The sequence below is a fragment of the Aspergillus sclerotioniger genome, assembly GCF_003184525.1.
Source record: "Aspergillus sclerotioniger CBS 115572 chromosome Unknown BO94scaffold_57, whole genome shotgun sequence".
Classification (NCBI taxonomy): domain Eukaryota; kingdom Fungi; phylum Ascomycota; class Eurotiomycetes; order Eurotiales; family Aspergillaceae; genus Aspergillus; species Aspergillus sclerotioniger.
The window spans coordinates 25,505-40,662 of NW_020291047.1; the positions used below are offsets into that span (position 1 = coordinate 25,505).

Here is a 15,158-nt window from a genome sequence, read left to right on the forward strand (position 1 = left end):
GATGTGAACCTTACTAGGCTCAAGCCTTAATAGAATGGTTAGGACGGCTAGGCCCTTTTCCACGTCGTGGACCCACTATTTAATTCACACCCACTCATTCCCGTCCATTCACCATCTCCATCATCAACTCACACCCATCAACACCATCATGGATGACTTCGCCCTAAAAAATACCTTCAACAAAACAACACACTACACCGAAGAAAACGCCAACGCTGCTATCCGCGGTGAACGAGTTCCTCCCTGCGTATGCCACCCCGCATTACGACTTTGTCTGGTACGGGGAATCCGGTATAGTCCCGGGTTCGCAACCGAACTCCAATGCAAATATGACCGTCAGGGACTGTTTACTCGGGCAATTAACGCTCGAAGAATCATGAGTAATGAGATCCCTGAGATGACAAATGGGCGAGATACCCCGTATTGTATCTGGTATCCGGAAACCGCTACTGAAGATTCCTACAGAAGATTGGTATCGCGATACCCTCATCTCAAGTACCATGTTGGTCGAGCGTGCGCTGTGGCTGGCTACATGGACCTCTACAAGGAGCTGGATCTCTTGCCAGATGTACATATTGCCGAAGAGGCGAGGGATAATAACCGCATGGCTATATTTGATCTCATCATGGCGAGTCCGATCAGGTATAGTGTTATGAATGACTATACCCGCAGTGTTGATCTTCAACATCCAACAGTATGCTATGTGTGTGGTCTCAACAGCGATACAGCTGTACGGTCCTTTTTAGAACAGAAGCAGAAACATGCCAAATCACAGGATAATGGAGTCTTCTTCCCGTTACATTTCGGATATAGATCTCACTACTGGAATATCACCGAGGATTTGAATATCGGCGAATTTACATCGGAGAAACCGCCGCCCGAGGATGTGTCTCGGTTTCTGTACACTCCTCTTCCGGCTGATTTGCCTCCGATGAACAAGGATTTATTGATATTGATGGCCGCATGGAGTGGAGACATCGATCGGTATGCTCGTCTACGCCGACCAGTCATGATTGAAGAAGAGTTTGAATGTGTGATTCGAGGGGTCTACCACAACACCTTTTTCGCCAAGTGGTGGTCTCTCCAAGAACCACTCTCGGGGCGTTGGCAAAATACAGCCCTCCAGAGTGCAATCACGGCCCGGTTCATTATGAGCAATGATTTGTCTCGGATACCAGCTCAATCGTCTACATCCATACCTCGCCCACGGAATCCACATACACAAGCCTCAGACTCAACCCTCCCCTTCTGCATCTGGTACCCCAATCTCGCCGAACCAGAAACATACCGCGAACTCGCCCGTCGCGAACCCCGGATGATCACCTCCATGGCCCGTGCGTGCATGATCGCCAACTACCAAGCCATATACCAGAAACTAGACTTTAAACCCACCCGGGCCCTACTCTTTGAGGCTGAGCAGCGACCGGAAGAGTTCTATACCGAGGATCTGAACCGTCGTGCAGAACTTCATGGGGGGATAGTAGAGACCGAGGAGGGTTGCTCGTGGCAGGAATATACGGTTGTTCAACTGGTGAGGTTATTCGAGACGAGTTTGAGCGAGGTGTCGACTCCGGAGAATGGGATTATTATGAAATGGACGTCGTGGATCAATGGGATGTTGCATCCGGATGCGGGGAGTGTGTTGTTGAATGTGTGTGCGGAGGAGGTGCAACGGGGATGTGAGCAGATGGGCCTAGGGCAGTTGTATGGTTCTGAGGGCGACATTGAACTTTCAGATGATTTGCGGATGAGGGGGTATTTGAGTTTGATGAGAAGGGGTGGTGCAAAAGAACGGTATACATGAATAGCTGCATGCATGCTTAGCTATTTGGCTATCTTAATTGTGTCTATTTCTCCCTCACCCACCCAATACCAAGATACCATCGCCTAACCTTCCCCTAACATCCCATCCCAAACCTAACCTAACCTCTATAATAAGTCCATATATAAATAATGAACCAAGACTTGCCGCGCGTTCCGAGCCGCCCAGGTCTCCTCCACCTCCCATTCGCTCCCTGGTGCCTCCTAATCAGTCCATCCGGTCCATACCCGCGATGACGTCACGTCCCCTGCCCCAGGCACCATCCCCTCATCCTCTACACAGTACACAGCCCAGGTACGTCATCTGATTTATCCCTCAGTAGTAATATAAACCCATCTCTCCTCTTGCCTTTCAATCGAGACACATACACACATAATCTCAATCTCAATCCTAATCCAAAATGTCCAACTTCATCCACAAAGCCGAAGACGCACTACACCTTCACCACCACAAGGACAAGGAGCATAAAGATAAAGTCCACCCCACGACAGAGTCCACGACCCCGCCGACTGGAGTTGAAGGTATGATTTCTTTCCCCTCTCTTGAATGAATATCCAGTGTTAAGAGTAAATAAGACAACCACCACCACGACAAGCACGAAAAACACAAACACGAGAAACACCACCACCCCAACGATATCGAAATCGCTCGAGCGGATTTCCTCGCCGATAGAGAATATGATCGGGTTTTGAAATCGCCGGATCATGGGCCGGGGATTGGGTTTGAGGCGTAGATACATAGATATCTAGATGGGTGTGTTCTTTGTTTGGGATAGTAAGGAGGGAGGGGTTTGTTTGTGGTGCTATTCAGTGGGTAGACAGGCAGGCAGACAGACAGACAGGCAGATAGGCAGGTAAAGCGAAGTTATACCCTTTTTTGGAAGCGATTGATAAATGAAAGTAGTATAGTAGCCGAGGTAGGGTAGTTGGCGGAATTACCTAATTGGGCTAGATTGGTTTTCCAGGTCACTCTCTAGATCATCTGGCAATTCTAGTATTAGAGGACCAGTTTGTTGCTGTTTAGACAAAGCGCTTGACTAAGAGAAATTTCTTGGTTCTATTGGTAATATCACTTCGGGGACTGATAGTAGGTGAATATGTATTCAAGCACTTGCGTCTGGAATAATGGAATGGACTCTTACCTCGACCAGTAGATGAATGGAGACAGGCGAATGCCATACCAAGGATCAGTGATCGCTAAGCTTTTTCTAGGTACCCACCCTAATTCTTTGTCTCTATCTAAAGTGACTAAATGTACAATGCTTCACTTATACAGCACTCTGGTTGAGCATTTATTGCTCATCGAAATCACAGATTTGATACCAGTGTAATGTCCGTGGGCTCCGCAATGAGTGACTCGCTATATTAGAGTTGAGTGGTGACAGTGGGACCAGTCTCTGCTTTACATTCATAGCGTGCGAGGACCTGACAGGGTGGGGCGACAATTAGGAACCTCACGATAGCCTCATGGAATATCTCATCATGGCAACCGGAGACTACCAATATTCCTACGGAACAGGCCGTACGATAGCGTGATCTCGCAGTATAAAACCCCTTCAAGCCCCCTCCTTAGCTAGATCATGAAGTCCATCATATCAATCATTAATCTATACAATTGGCAATCCGAGCCAAGTATCGACCGGCAATATAAGACCGGAGATGTCCAGCCCTGCAAGTACCCTGCAGGGTCTAGGAACTAAGTATGGCAGCTACTGCTCAGATGGACTCAGCATGATGATAAAAAATATAGGTTGAGGTGCTCTGTGTCTGCCCTTAACCTAATACAAGCTATACCTATGGACAATCACTGAAAAAAACAGAGTAATGAAGTAATTGTGAATGATCACCATTTTAGGTTCTTGTTCCTTGGAGACCTACACAGCCGCGGACCTGATAATTGAATCTCAGTCACCAGCATGCAGCAAAGCAATCAACCAGAAACACAGCATGATTGTGGGCTTTTCATCATATGGATGCATCCGGACTGTCCCTAAGCCGCTCATTTGGGCTTATCACTCTACTTGAGAATTGCTACACACCTTCTAATCAAGAACCAATATTCACCACACAAGCTATTCAACATGGATTACAATGTCGCAGTGATCAACACGCATCAATGCTGCTAGCCATGACAGATAAACATCTGGTTGATCTTACTTTCAAGACACAACTCCCAGTCAAGGTCCAAAGAAGAATCTTGTAAACTCCCACGAATACGCAGTAAGACTTTCGCCATTACTCATTTATGATACCCAGCTGAACAGTATTCGCAAAATAGAAAGACCATCATGTCTTCCCAGTCCAACACCAAAGGAGGCCCTACAGCCGGCCACGAAGAAACAGCCTTCAACCTCCGGTCCAGCCAAACCAATGCCCAGGTGCTCCAGAAAGCGGGAAAGGCCGCCAGAGAAAGGCGAGGAAAGAAGAGCGTCAAAACCAGTCTCTTCATCGGTCCGGTGGAAAGTAAAATGGCTACCAAAACGGCCCAGTCTATCCTCGCGAGACGTGGTTTCGGCAAACACGTCACTGAAAAGACATTATTCCACCAGTACAAAAAGGACTAGTGGAGGCCCTTGGATTACGCATCTTTGCTAACGCACACGATCGAGCTGTCAAGTCATTCGGATACTTGGCCCTACGTTTATTACGAACGACCACTCACTTATTTAATGATGTCAACTAGCCACGATTTCCTTCCTATCTCTAGCATCCCCGTGGCCTCTTTCGGGTAACTTCTGTAACTATACATATCATGAATCTGATCAGATATCATCCTATCCATCATTATTTCCGTCCAAGGGAACTCGTATATGCCATCCCTCAAAGCTAGGCACGACGCACTCACACACCAGATCAATAATGCCCCTTTGCTGGTATGGAGAGCTTATGTTTCATTAGCTTTCTACACTAGTGGCAGTGCCGAAGTTGAAGCCACCCATCTGAAACAACAAAGAAAAGACAATGAGAGTATGTAATGTGAAGAGTGCATCACATCATTAGATCAAACAAATGGCCACCGAACTCAATGCATGTAATCGTACTTGGTAGATCCGCAAAGAGATGTGCCGAGGTAATCGCAGCGTTTAGACCCGCAAATCAGACCGGGGCCGAGTTTTAGTTTGTATTAGCTCGAACGTGAGGTCAGGTGGTAGACTGTTGACTATGAGAAATGTCTCGGGTGCTTCCTCGAAGCGCTACGAGGATGTGAAGACGAATGGATACGTCTGGAGAGGCTTGATGAAGCAGAGAGATTGTCTACGCGGATGAAAGAGAGTTGGGATACTGGACGGTTCTGGGTTGTATATGCGGCCATGCACCACTTTGGATTCGATCTCATTTTCAGAGAAAGGCTGGATAAGATATTTTTGGGCCTGAATGTAATTGGGACACTGATTGGGAAGATAGAATACTGCTTCTTAGTGATGAGGAACAAGTAGAACTTGACCAGTTGGTGAAGGAGAAGTTTGAGAGGACGGGGGTTAGTTGAGCGTTTTCAGGCTTCATACTGCACTGGGGGTGTTTTTTCTCGCTTGAGTGCATCTACTTGTCATGTCTAGTGGAGGTTTCTTTGCAAATATATTTTATTCATGATTAACTGCTATCATCTTACATGAATTCATAGTCGAAATCCAATTAATCTATTTAATCATAATTCATAACCCCCTCCTAAACACCACGACTAACACCACCACCCCCCCCTCTGCCCCCTCTTCCTGAGAAAAACATAATACAAATTCAACACCAAAGCCAACACCCACGAAGCCGCCGCAAGAGCACAAATCGCCGTGAGACCATGAATATATAATGGGGCATCGGAGGTGCGGAAGATTTGTGCGCCAGAAATACCGGATAGGTTTGCGGACATGACTATTAATCTATTTTTATTCTGTTAGCCTAGGTTGAAGAAGGTGCGGATGGGGTCAAAGGGACGAGGGAAGGGGGCATACGCCATGGAAATACTCCTCTCTTGGGGAGTTTTGCAGTAGTAGGCTAGCCAGCCGACGTTGAGGACACTGTATTCATTAGTTTAGGGTTATAGGTGGGGGGGTAGGGGAGGGGGGAAGGGGGGACATACTGCATGCTACAATACGCGACATTAGCTATTGCAATAACGGCATATTTATGCCAACTCGATGCATCCGTTGGACTAGTCCGTAGACAAGCATAGGAAATGACATTCCAAGTAATGCAAAGGAGAACAGCCGGGCCACGGAGACCGGTTTTATCCCTATCCCTGTCAGCATACCATACAATCATCCCACCAAACAAGGGAACATACGAGAAATAAGCCAGTATAGTCGTCCAAACAATACTCGCATACACCGGGACCGAAGCGAGGGCATTCGCTCTGACAGCACTGAATCCAAACGATTTAATCATGCTAGGCGCATAGGTATTCAATCCCTGAAATCCCGACATGGCAACCAAGGTGATCATCATATGTTGGATAGTGGTGGGCTGAGTGACTGTCTTCCAGATATCCCGACCGGTGATTTTAATATGTCTTCTTGTCTTGAGAGGGTCGTCGAGGATCACCCGGTCGAGGATGATGTGTTTCTCGCGAGGAGTAAAGTAACTCCAACGACCCATGCTGATTAATGGACTGCCGTCACCGGCGGTTTTGGGGATGAACATGATGAAGAGGATTGCAGCGAATATGGTGATTAAGCCCTCGACTGGAAATGTAAGTATCATGCCTCCCCTTTCCCCCAAAGGCACGGAACATACCTAGAAAAATCCACCTCCACCCCGCCAACCCACACTTCCCATCCAACTTCAACAACCCGGCGGAAATCAAACTCGACGTCGCCCCCGCAAACATCTGTCCATAGAAGAACAATGTGGTCCGAAAACTCGTCTCGGAGCGTTTATACCACGTGGAAAGATAATAAAGCGCACCTGCATCACATTAGCCTACCCCCACCCCCAATATAATAAGATAGAAAAACAAACCAGGAATAAACCCCCCTCCAACAACCCTAACAACAACCTCGTGGCCAAATACGCCGGATACGATTTAACAAACGCCTGGAACGTCCCGACCAAACCCCAGGCCACTAACTGCGCAGATAGCCATACCTGCGGACCTAATCTTTGGAGGATAATATTCGAGGGGATTTCTGTAATGACTATCCCTGCGGACAGTAACTGCGTTCCGATATTTATTTGGTTAGTGGTGACGTGTAAATCCTTCGTGATGGTGGAGGTGAGTGCGGCGCTGATGTTTCCGCGGTCGATTTGGAGACCGAAGAAGGCGAGAGCGAGGATGGGGATTAGGATTATATCGATTCTGTATTTTTATTAGCATGGTTTCATACTAAGTATGGATGGTCAGGTGAATGAGAAGGGAATGGAAACGTACTTCCTCCGAACCCTCCCCTCCTCCCCATCATCCCAATCCTTGATTATCTCCTCCGTACTAAGATCATCGTTTTCGTTGGTATATACCTCATCCAGGATATTTTTTTCCGAGGGTACACCACCCTGATCGAACTGTGTACGTAGCATACTGCCAAAAATGCCCCCAAATATGTCACGAAGTCGGAGGTCGTTTCACCAAAGGGAAGGGGATCTGGCTGCTGACTTATCCACCCCTAGATACGTCACATGAACAGAGATAAAATCTCCGAATGCGGGATGGCATGTCTTTATATGCAGGTCTGCTACGGAGGAGAAAATCAGGTAGGGTTTGGTGTGTGGGACAGTCTGGATACCCACTATGAAGTGAGATGGAGGCGTGATGGCGCAATCGCGGCGGGTGTTGATGTCAGGCGGCCACGCGTGCTAGATGTCTACTAGTCGGGGTGATGTGGTGTGTTGGGTTAAGCGATAGGGAGGATCGTGCGGAAGGATTCGATGGTGTCATTTAATGGGGTTTATCTATCTAGGTGTCTACTGGTTAATGGTTTGGTACCTATGGGAGTGGGGGGACCATGGTAGTTGGAAAGTTTATTACTTGGTAATCGCTATTTAATCTTTCTTAGATTAGATATCTCGCTATCTGGCTTATCTGATGTTCTTGGTATGGTTAATCTAGGGTGGAATGCCAAGATTGCTAAACGGTCATAATGTACATAACTGAACTAATTATATCGTCAAGTCCACGCCTCCCAGCTCAATCCATCACGATACTGCAATCCCACCTGCGGCCCCTCTGCCGCGATAATATATCCATTCTCACAGGCCGAATACGATACCTTGGGCTGAATGGTATAGAATCCATCGTACTTCAGATCCAGCGCATCCCTTAGGCTATCTACCGACCCATCAGGATGCAGCACTCGCCATGGCTGAATGCAAGTATTGCCTTGGCATGATTTCAACACCAGGAGGAGCGCGTCAACGCGATCGATCACGCGGGAGAGAGACCGGCCTAGCAACTCCACAGAGCCTAGTCTAGGGTATAGATTGTTCATTTGGTAGGGATCCGTCTGATACTATTAGCTTCGCCTCGATATGCGACGAGTACATACCGATAGATCGTATAACTCGTGGTCCCCGTCACACCAAACCGAGTAGTATAGGTTGTATTCCTCCGAGAGAATCCTCGCCGATTTGTACGTGTTATTCGGCATAGCAAACGATCCTCCCGGTCCTGCATCGTCAGTACTCATCCATAACAGCGACAAAAAGACTTACCAATAGACCCGTACTCTCCCTCCAGCACCGAATGCCCCCAGAATTCCACCGTAACATGCTCATGCAGGATCGACTCGGACTTTTTGTTCCCCGACACCGGCATCGGAGTCCCGTCAAAGTCCGCTCGCAAGGGCACCCCAGCCAATTCAAACAACGTAGGCGCAATATCAATATGCGTAGTCACATGGTCAACAGTCTTCCCCTCGGGGACACCAGGACCACGAATGTAAAACGGCACACGAATATCCTCTTCATACCCCGTCGTCTTCCCCGGCGGTAACCGATGGTGACCAATATGATACCCATTATCCGCACTGTAGATAATGTAAGTATTATCAATCTCACCGCTCCGTTCCAGCCGCATGATCAGCGCATCCACCATTTCATCCACGGCCTGCAAAGCCCGCAGACGCTGGCGGTAGAGATGGTCCTCATACTCAACAACCGTCTGATTCTGCAATTCCAGAGTAGCCACCCACCCAGCCCCCGAATCCTACATCGTCAGCATCCCCCTCCACCTCCACCAACCACCACCAGGGTACACACCTTCAGAGGATTAAAATTCGCCGTTCTCGGCACCTTCGCATCCGCAAACAAACCCGCATGTCTCGGTGCCGGCAACGGCTCCGTCATCTTCGGCGCGCCCGGCCCCGATCCCTCCACATCGATATTCGTATGCGGCGCGATCGGCGCGACCGTCAAAAAGAACGGCGCGTCGCTATCCAGCGCATCATCCAACAGCCCCAAGGCCTTTTCCCGCATCACATCCGTAGTATATTCCCCCTCGTAGCTGTGCGGAGGCTCATGGTTTCGCTGATAAGTCGAGTTCCAGTAGGAATAAGTATACGGATCGAGCAGGAAGTCGGACCCATTGAACCCGTTCACAAATGGCGCATTATACGTCGACAAACTATGCGCGTTGAATAATTTCCCCGTGTAGAAGGTATTATAACCGACAGATTGCAGCCAAACGGGGAGGAAGTTGTCGTTGAATCCTTGGGCGACGAATTTCGGGTATCCCCCTACACCATATTAGCTTTGCGACCGATACCAATACCGATACTGGGAATCAGGAATACCATAAGGCGGCTTCACATCCGTGACATTGGTATTATGCGCCTGTCTACCAGTCCAAAGACTCACTCTGGACGGACAGCAAAGCGACGTAGTAACAAAATGATTTTGAAACTCAGTTCCCTTTTCCTTAATCTTCGCCTGCGTCAGCGGCATATACGCCGGCGAGTTCATGCGGAGATCCTGATCATCGGTGAGGATGAAGAGGAAATTCGGTTTGCGATTCAACACCGTTGACTCTTCGAGCAGCACCTGCTGCGTGGCGAAAGCCTGACATCCCCCGATCAGAGCCAACAGAGGCAGGAATATCATGGTGGCTGACAATACACTCTGTGGTTTCTCTGCACGCTGGACTGATAAAGCTGGGTTTGGGTGGTTGTCAAGGCGGTGATGGCGACGCAACGGGACGGGATAACGCCATAGCTTTCTTCTCCCTCCCCACTCTCGGAACCTTCACCTTTCAGTTTTCATAGAAGGAAGAGTCGGTGATGAGAACCTCGTGGATAGTGGATCACGGCTTTTAGGGGCTGATGGCATCACGGTCAGCCAATTATGTCTGTCCGGGCTGTGTCGGTGTCAGTGCTATCCGTCCCACCTGCAGGTCGGCTATGAGAACTGAGAACTAGAAGAGACCCTCTGGCAGTTAAGTCACCCACATTGGTTGCTGAGATACTCCAGGTTTAGCTATGGACCCCTGGAGAACCCGGGAAAGAGTCGGTATTGATTGTGGTCGCTCCACTGTGGACCTCGGCTACAGATTACGTGCTTGCCTCTAAGATGAGATCATGGATCCTGCGATAAGACAAGGTCAGATCAGGCCATTTGTGTCGCGGACTATCAGCAAGGTGCTACTTTGGGTGGATTCCAAGGAATCGGTGTCAGGAACAGGGATTGACCTTGCATGAACAGGAATGCGGTATATCTGTATATCCGAGGTTAATTCCGAATATTTCGGTCGCAGTATATCACATGACCTCATATGGCACAGTCCTCCATAATTACCACCATATATCTGAATGACATTCATCTACGATGTACCCATCACCGCCATGTATCAGTCACCGTCGCAGTCGATGTGCCGCACGCTTGAGGGACAGTGTATTCCCGGTTCGGGTCGCTCTCCCATACCACTGTGCCATCCGACTCAACCTTGATGAACTTGTACTCGAACGACTCGCCTGCGGGCAGGCTCACCGTCACATACCACAACGGGTCGCTGGAGGTGTACTTGTCCGCACTCAGCGCCACGGCGTCACTGGTATCCCAGTCACCCAGCTGCGAGATCGACCCGCTCAGGTAGATATTCTCCCCGTAGGTGGTGGTCTCGGTCAGATCAAAGGTCACTGCCACGGCAGTAGGAGTGCTGCAAGAGGTCGTCGTCTTGCTTGCAGTGGTGGTGGTCTTGCTGCTCGTGGTAGATTTCGCACTGCCTGTGCCCGTGGCAGTCGTCGCAGACGTGGTACCACTAGCCACGATCGTCGGCCACGAGGTGACAGTCACACTGCTGTAGGTGCCAGAGGCAGACGTAGCCGCACAGGTGCCGATCACGCTGCTGGCAGAGGTCTCACCCCAGGAAGCCGGCACAACGGAGTTACGGCGGTTGTTGGCAGTCAGCAGAGCAGCATACGACCAGGTCAAGTCGCGGGCAGAGAGTTCCAGGCCATCCGACTTGCCGAACTGCTCGGACAAGGAGCCGTTGGAGGCCGCATGGGATTCCTGGTCGATTAGCATGCATCAATAATATACCAGTTGCAGACTTACGACAATAGAAACAAAGCCATCCGCAAAAGTCTTGACGGCATCCACAATGCTGCTGTAGGTGGCGCTGGATGAGGAATACGTGCCCGTTGCGGCATCACTGTACAGCGCCTGGAAAAAGTCCAGCGACACGTCGGTCACCTCCAGAGACCCCTGCTTGTTCCATTGGTAGAGCGCGTCGTACAGCTGCTCCGCCGCGGCCAGTGTGCACAAGAACCAGGGGTTACCGTTGTAGTACGAATCCTCGGGGTACCGACCAACCGCCACGGCCTCGCTGGTAGTGTAGCCATCGTTGATGGTGTAGATCGACCGGAACGAGTCGACCACCTCCTTGTGGTTGGCAAGCGCACGCGGCGAACACGGCTGGAAGGTCGTGTCATCACATGCAGCCTCAGGGTCAAAGGTGTGGATGCTTCCCAGGAGGGTGTTCGCATCCTTGCCAGAACGACTGCTATCAAAGTTGGCCAAGATGTATTCGCCCGTCCAGAAAGACTGCAGATAACAGAGGATCTCAGGGGCCTGTGAATCGCACCACGAGCAGGACGAGCCGACGCTGGCCGCGAAACTGCTACCTTCCACCAGGGCGCGGTGCTGCACAGCGATGGTAAAAAAAGACGAACCATTCACTTCCTCCCAGAGATCTGCGACCGCTGTTAGCCCGTCTTCGTCCAGAGTATTTCCTGCACCCACCATATCCCGTCTGGTTCCAGTATTGCGCCACATACGACAGATCGTTCCGAACCAGGGGCCAAACAATATCGGTCGCGACACTGGTGTAGCCATTTTCCTAACCGGTCAGCTTGGCCACACATCACATGCAAGGGGGCATACAATCAACCACTGGCCAAAGTCGATCATCGCGGTGGCTCGCAAAGCCGGGCCATCCCGCTGAGGCCGTCCCCAAGACCCCGTGAAGGCCGTCTCGTCGACATTGAACTTGGGTTCTCCCAATCCACCCGACGAGAGGTCTCCAGAGGGGTTGCTAATGCCTTGGACGATTGCCTGCGACGAAATGTAGTGCTCGATGGTGGAGAGAAGGGCGGAGTCTCCATTTCTGAAGAGATCGACTAAGGTCTTGATGACAAGGCCAGAGTCACGGGTCCAGGTGTAAAAGTCTAAAACGTCAGCATTGATTCCATCCTGCCATCGCGGAAACCTACAGTCTGGGTTATCCGTGCTGGGACTGGCGACGACAATGCCCGAGTCCGCGCCCGAAACCCACGCGCCGTCCGCCCCGATGTTATTCAGGATGGCGGTACGCGCCACGGTCGCTTCGCTGCTAAGCCAGGAATCTAGAGTCGCCCGCTTGGGCAGAACACCGGCCAGGCCCGAACAAACGAGGCCGCTCACGGTGAGAAGAGATCGAAGCGACATGGTGATGGTTGTCGGAGTCAAGACGAGTCACTTGCGGGATGAGTGAGCCTTGAAAACCGACCAACCCTCAATTTATAACCACTCGCCGCGTGAGGGGAAAGCACATGCAGCACCTGCAACACCTGCAGCTATTGCAATGCAACATCGCTTAGCAGCTAGCCTGAAGAGCTGCAGGAATGTTGCCACTCAGCTTGTGAAGCGGCAGGAACCAGGCGATGAATCTCCGGTGGCGTTGCTGGCCAGCCTATCGCCGTGTCGGGCCGGCCCGGGGGAAATTACGTCGCCTCCACCGATGTGCTGCTGTTGCTGCCATTGCTGACCATCGCTGCAGTTCTCTTCCCACACGGCCAATTGCCGGCTCGCTTACACCGTCTGCAATTTTACTCAGTCCGGGGATTCCCCGTCCCTGGTCGTGCATGGACGAATGATTGGTTGCCAGCCAGGCTGGTCTAGTATATGACATATTAAGGTACCTGGATCGCTTCCAGGGCGTATATATATTGCCGAGGCACAACACGAAGACTCGACCCTCCGGATCCCCCCACCAATCGCATCTCAAATATGGAACGCCGCTGTATTCTGCAGGATGAATTCATACGTCCCATTCCGGAAATCATCCGTGAGCAGGCTGGCGTTGTTTGCCCCGAAATTCATCAGCTGCCGATTATCCTTCCACTGCGGCCATTCCATGTACTCCCCCCGGTTGGAATTCGGGTCCAACGTATACACAAAGCTCAGATAGTACGTGTGAGACGAGCTGGCCGCATAGTTGGGCTTGATCCCATAGAATACCTGCAGCAGGTCACTTCCGTGGAAGGTCCCCAGGATCGGAGTGCCATAGTCATACGTGGCGAGGTACGACCAGTTCGGGAGCTCCGGGGATATCTCCGCCGCATACGACAGGAAGGCCCGTCGGGTAATTGTGAAGACCAAGTCGCCAAGAATAGCTGCCAGTCGTTTAAACTGTGGATACCAGTTGTTGGCCGTGCCGGTCCGGAACGGGGATCCATATGTCGTCGTGTCAGGGTAGAGGGCCACAAGCTCTTGCAGCTGCTCCTTGCTAGCGTCGTAGAAGAAAACGGTGGACAGGTACTCCACCACTTCGTCGATCGTCGTGATGTTGGACTGGAACAGGGCGAACAAGGTCCCCTCGTCTTCCTGGTCGCCCACAATAAACGGCACCCGCGCGTACTTTCCTGCCTTGCCCAGAACGTCCGGTGACGCCGTCAAGGCCGTGCCGTCCGGACGGGGAACATATGACAACGCCACCGAATTGTACCCGATGATGCCTGGCACGGAGTTGGCCGCATTGAGGAAGTCGGTGTAGTCTAGCTCGCGCAGACAGGTCAGGGTGTCGTTGGCAGAGGAACAGCCCGCCGTCGACACCACTGTATCATACACTTCCTGTCCCTTCACCCCATCCACGGCATCCGCCGGAACCACACTGCCCGAGTCCATAATGGCACCCCGGAACAGGGGCTTGTCCTTGTAGGTGATGTTTCCGTCATACAGGATCATCTGGTCAAAGACCGAGATAGCTCCGGCGGATTCTCCCCAAATAGTCACCTTGTCGGGGTCTCCCCCAAAGGCCGCGATGTTGTCAGCAACCCACTCCAGGGCAAGGCGTTGGTCGAGGAGCCCTAGGTTCGCGGAACCATCCTCCAGGATCTCCTTTCCGGGAAGGAATCCGAACCCCCCCACGCGATAGTTCATCGCGACGAACACGACCGGCATGTTCAAGTTGATGGACGAGGTGACCATCGTTGTTCCATCATACATGGCCTTGGACCCGAGTTCAAAGCCTCCGCCAAAGATCCAGACGAGCACGGGCAGCTTCGAGTCCGCCGTGGTTCCGGACGGACGTCGGATGTCAATGTTCAGACAGTCCTCACCAGCATTGGTGGCGGCCTGGACCAAAGGGTTATCCGCGAGCAGGCCTATGATGGAGGTCGGAAATGAGTCGTCATCCGTGGTAAAGTACATCTGCGGACAGGACTGGGAGGCGCCGGTTGCTTGAACAGTGCCGAGGGCTGTCTCCAGGGGTTGCGGAGGTTTCAGACGCAGGGAGCCCGTGGGCGCCTGTGCAAAGGGGATGTTGTTAAAGGTCTCAACATCGCCGGCCTTGCCAATGATCGTGGCAGCTGGATTGGCGATGGTGACGGTGGGTGCTGCATCCCGCTTAGTCGGGGAGGCCAGCACACCGAGGGAAAGGGAGAGCCAAAGAAGGGCCTTCATGGTGCCTGGATCAGTACCTTGATGGATCACAACACTCGAATGGGGCCAAAGAGCTATATATACAGCTGCATCTTTGCACCTTCGTTTCAGTTGTCGAATCCACCAGGACTACTTTGTGCACGGTCCTGAGGCCGGCATCCCCAGTTCCATGGATTTCAACATCGCCATGTGCGTCCTCGGCTGTTGAGCATATAGAGCATGCTGGATTTTGAGCGCAAAGACAAACCCCGACTGCTGCTGCCAACCAGCATAGTCCA

At 51.2% G+C, this 15,158-nt stretch overlaps 5 protein-coding genes across 5 annotated transcripts; 1 reads left to right on the plus strand and 4 right to left on the minus strand.

Moving 5' to 3' along the window:
• Positions 1-141: 141 nt before the first annotated feature.
• Positions 142-4,351, plus strand: BO94DRAFT_570357 (uncharacterized protein; the record flags this gene model as incomplete). The annotated part of the gene is made up of 2 exons (XM_025614803.1): positions 142-1,496; positions 4,311-4,351. Exons 1-2 carry the CDS (start codon positions 149-151, stop codon positions 4,349-4,351), a joined length of 1,389 nt encoding a protein of 462 aa, XP_025461459.1. The 5' UTR covers positions 142-148.
• Positions 4,352-5,500: 1,149 nt separating this feature from the next.
• On the minus strand, positions 5,501-7,421 carry BO94DRAFT_529114 (vitamin H transporter; the record flags this gene model as incomplete). The annotated part of the gene is made up of 7 exons (XM_025610448.1): positions 7,184-7,421; positions 6,771-7,111; positions 6,550-6,720; positions 6,101-6,497; positions 5,897-6,049; positions 5,769-5,834; positions 5,501-5,696 (listed from the first exon to the last, which is right to left on the minus strand). Exons 1-7 carry the CDS (start codon positions 7,327-7,329, stop codon positions 5,501-5,503), a joined length of 1,470 nt encoding a protein of 489 aa, XP_025461460.1. The 5' UTR covers positions 7,330-7,421.
• A 470-nt stretch (positions 7,422-7,891) lies between these two features.
• BO94DRAFT_529116 (sulfatase family protein) lies at positions 7,892-10,011 on the minus strand. The gene is made up of 5 exons (XM_025610449.1): positions 9,540-10,011; positions 9,007-9,482; positions 8,461-8,953; positions 8,295-8,416; positions 7,892-8,252 (listed from the first exon to the last, which is right to left on the minus strand). The coding sequence occupies exons 1-5, from the start codon at positions 9,844-9,846 to the stop codon at positions 7,917-7,919; spliced, it is 1,734 nt and encodes a 577-aa protein (XP_025461461.1). The 5' UTR covers positions 9,847-10,011; the 3' UTR covers positions 7,892-7,916.
• A 313-nt stretch (positions 10,012-10,324) lies between these two features.
• On the minus strand, positions 10,325-12,835 carry BO94DRAFT_540805 (putative glucan 1,4-alpha-glucosidase). The gene is made up of 5 exons (XM_025612992.1): positions 12,453-12,835; positions 12,124-12,407; positions 11,983-12,079; positions 11,296-11,933; positions 10,325-11,250 (listed from the first exon to the last, which is right to left on the minus strand). The coding sequence occupies exons 1-5, from the start codon at positions 12,664-12,666 to the stop codon at positions 10,576-10,578; spliced, it is 1,908 nt and encodes a 635-aa protein (XP_025461462.1). The 5' UTR covers positions 12,667-12,835; the 3' UTR covers positions 10,325-10,575.
• Positions 12,836-13,151: 316 nt separating this feature from the next.
• BO94DRAFT_540806 (alpha/beta-hydrolase) lies at positions 13,152-14,487 on the minus strand. Its single transcript, XM_025612993.1, has one exon. It carries the CDS (start codon positions 14,425-14,427, stop codon positions 13,222-13,224), a length of 1,206 nt encoding a protein of 401 aa, XP_025461463.1. The 5' UTR covers positions 14,428-14,487; the 3' UTR covers positions 13,152-13,221.
• Between the last annotated feature and the right edge of the window lie 671 nt (positions 14,488-15,158).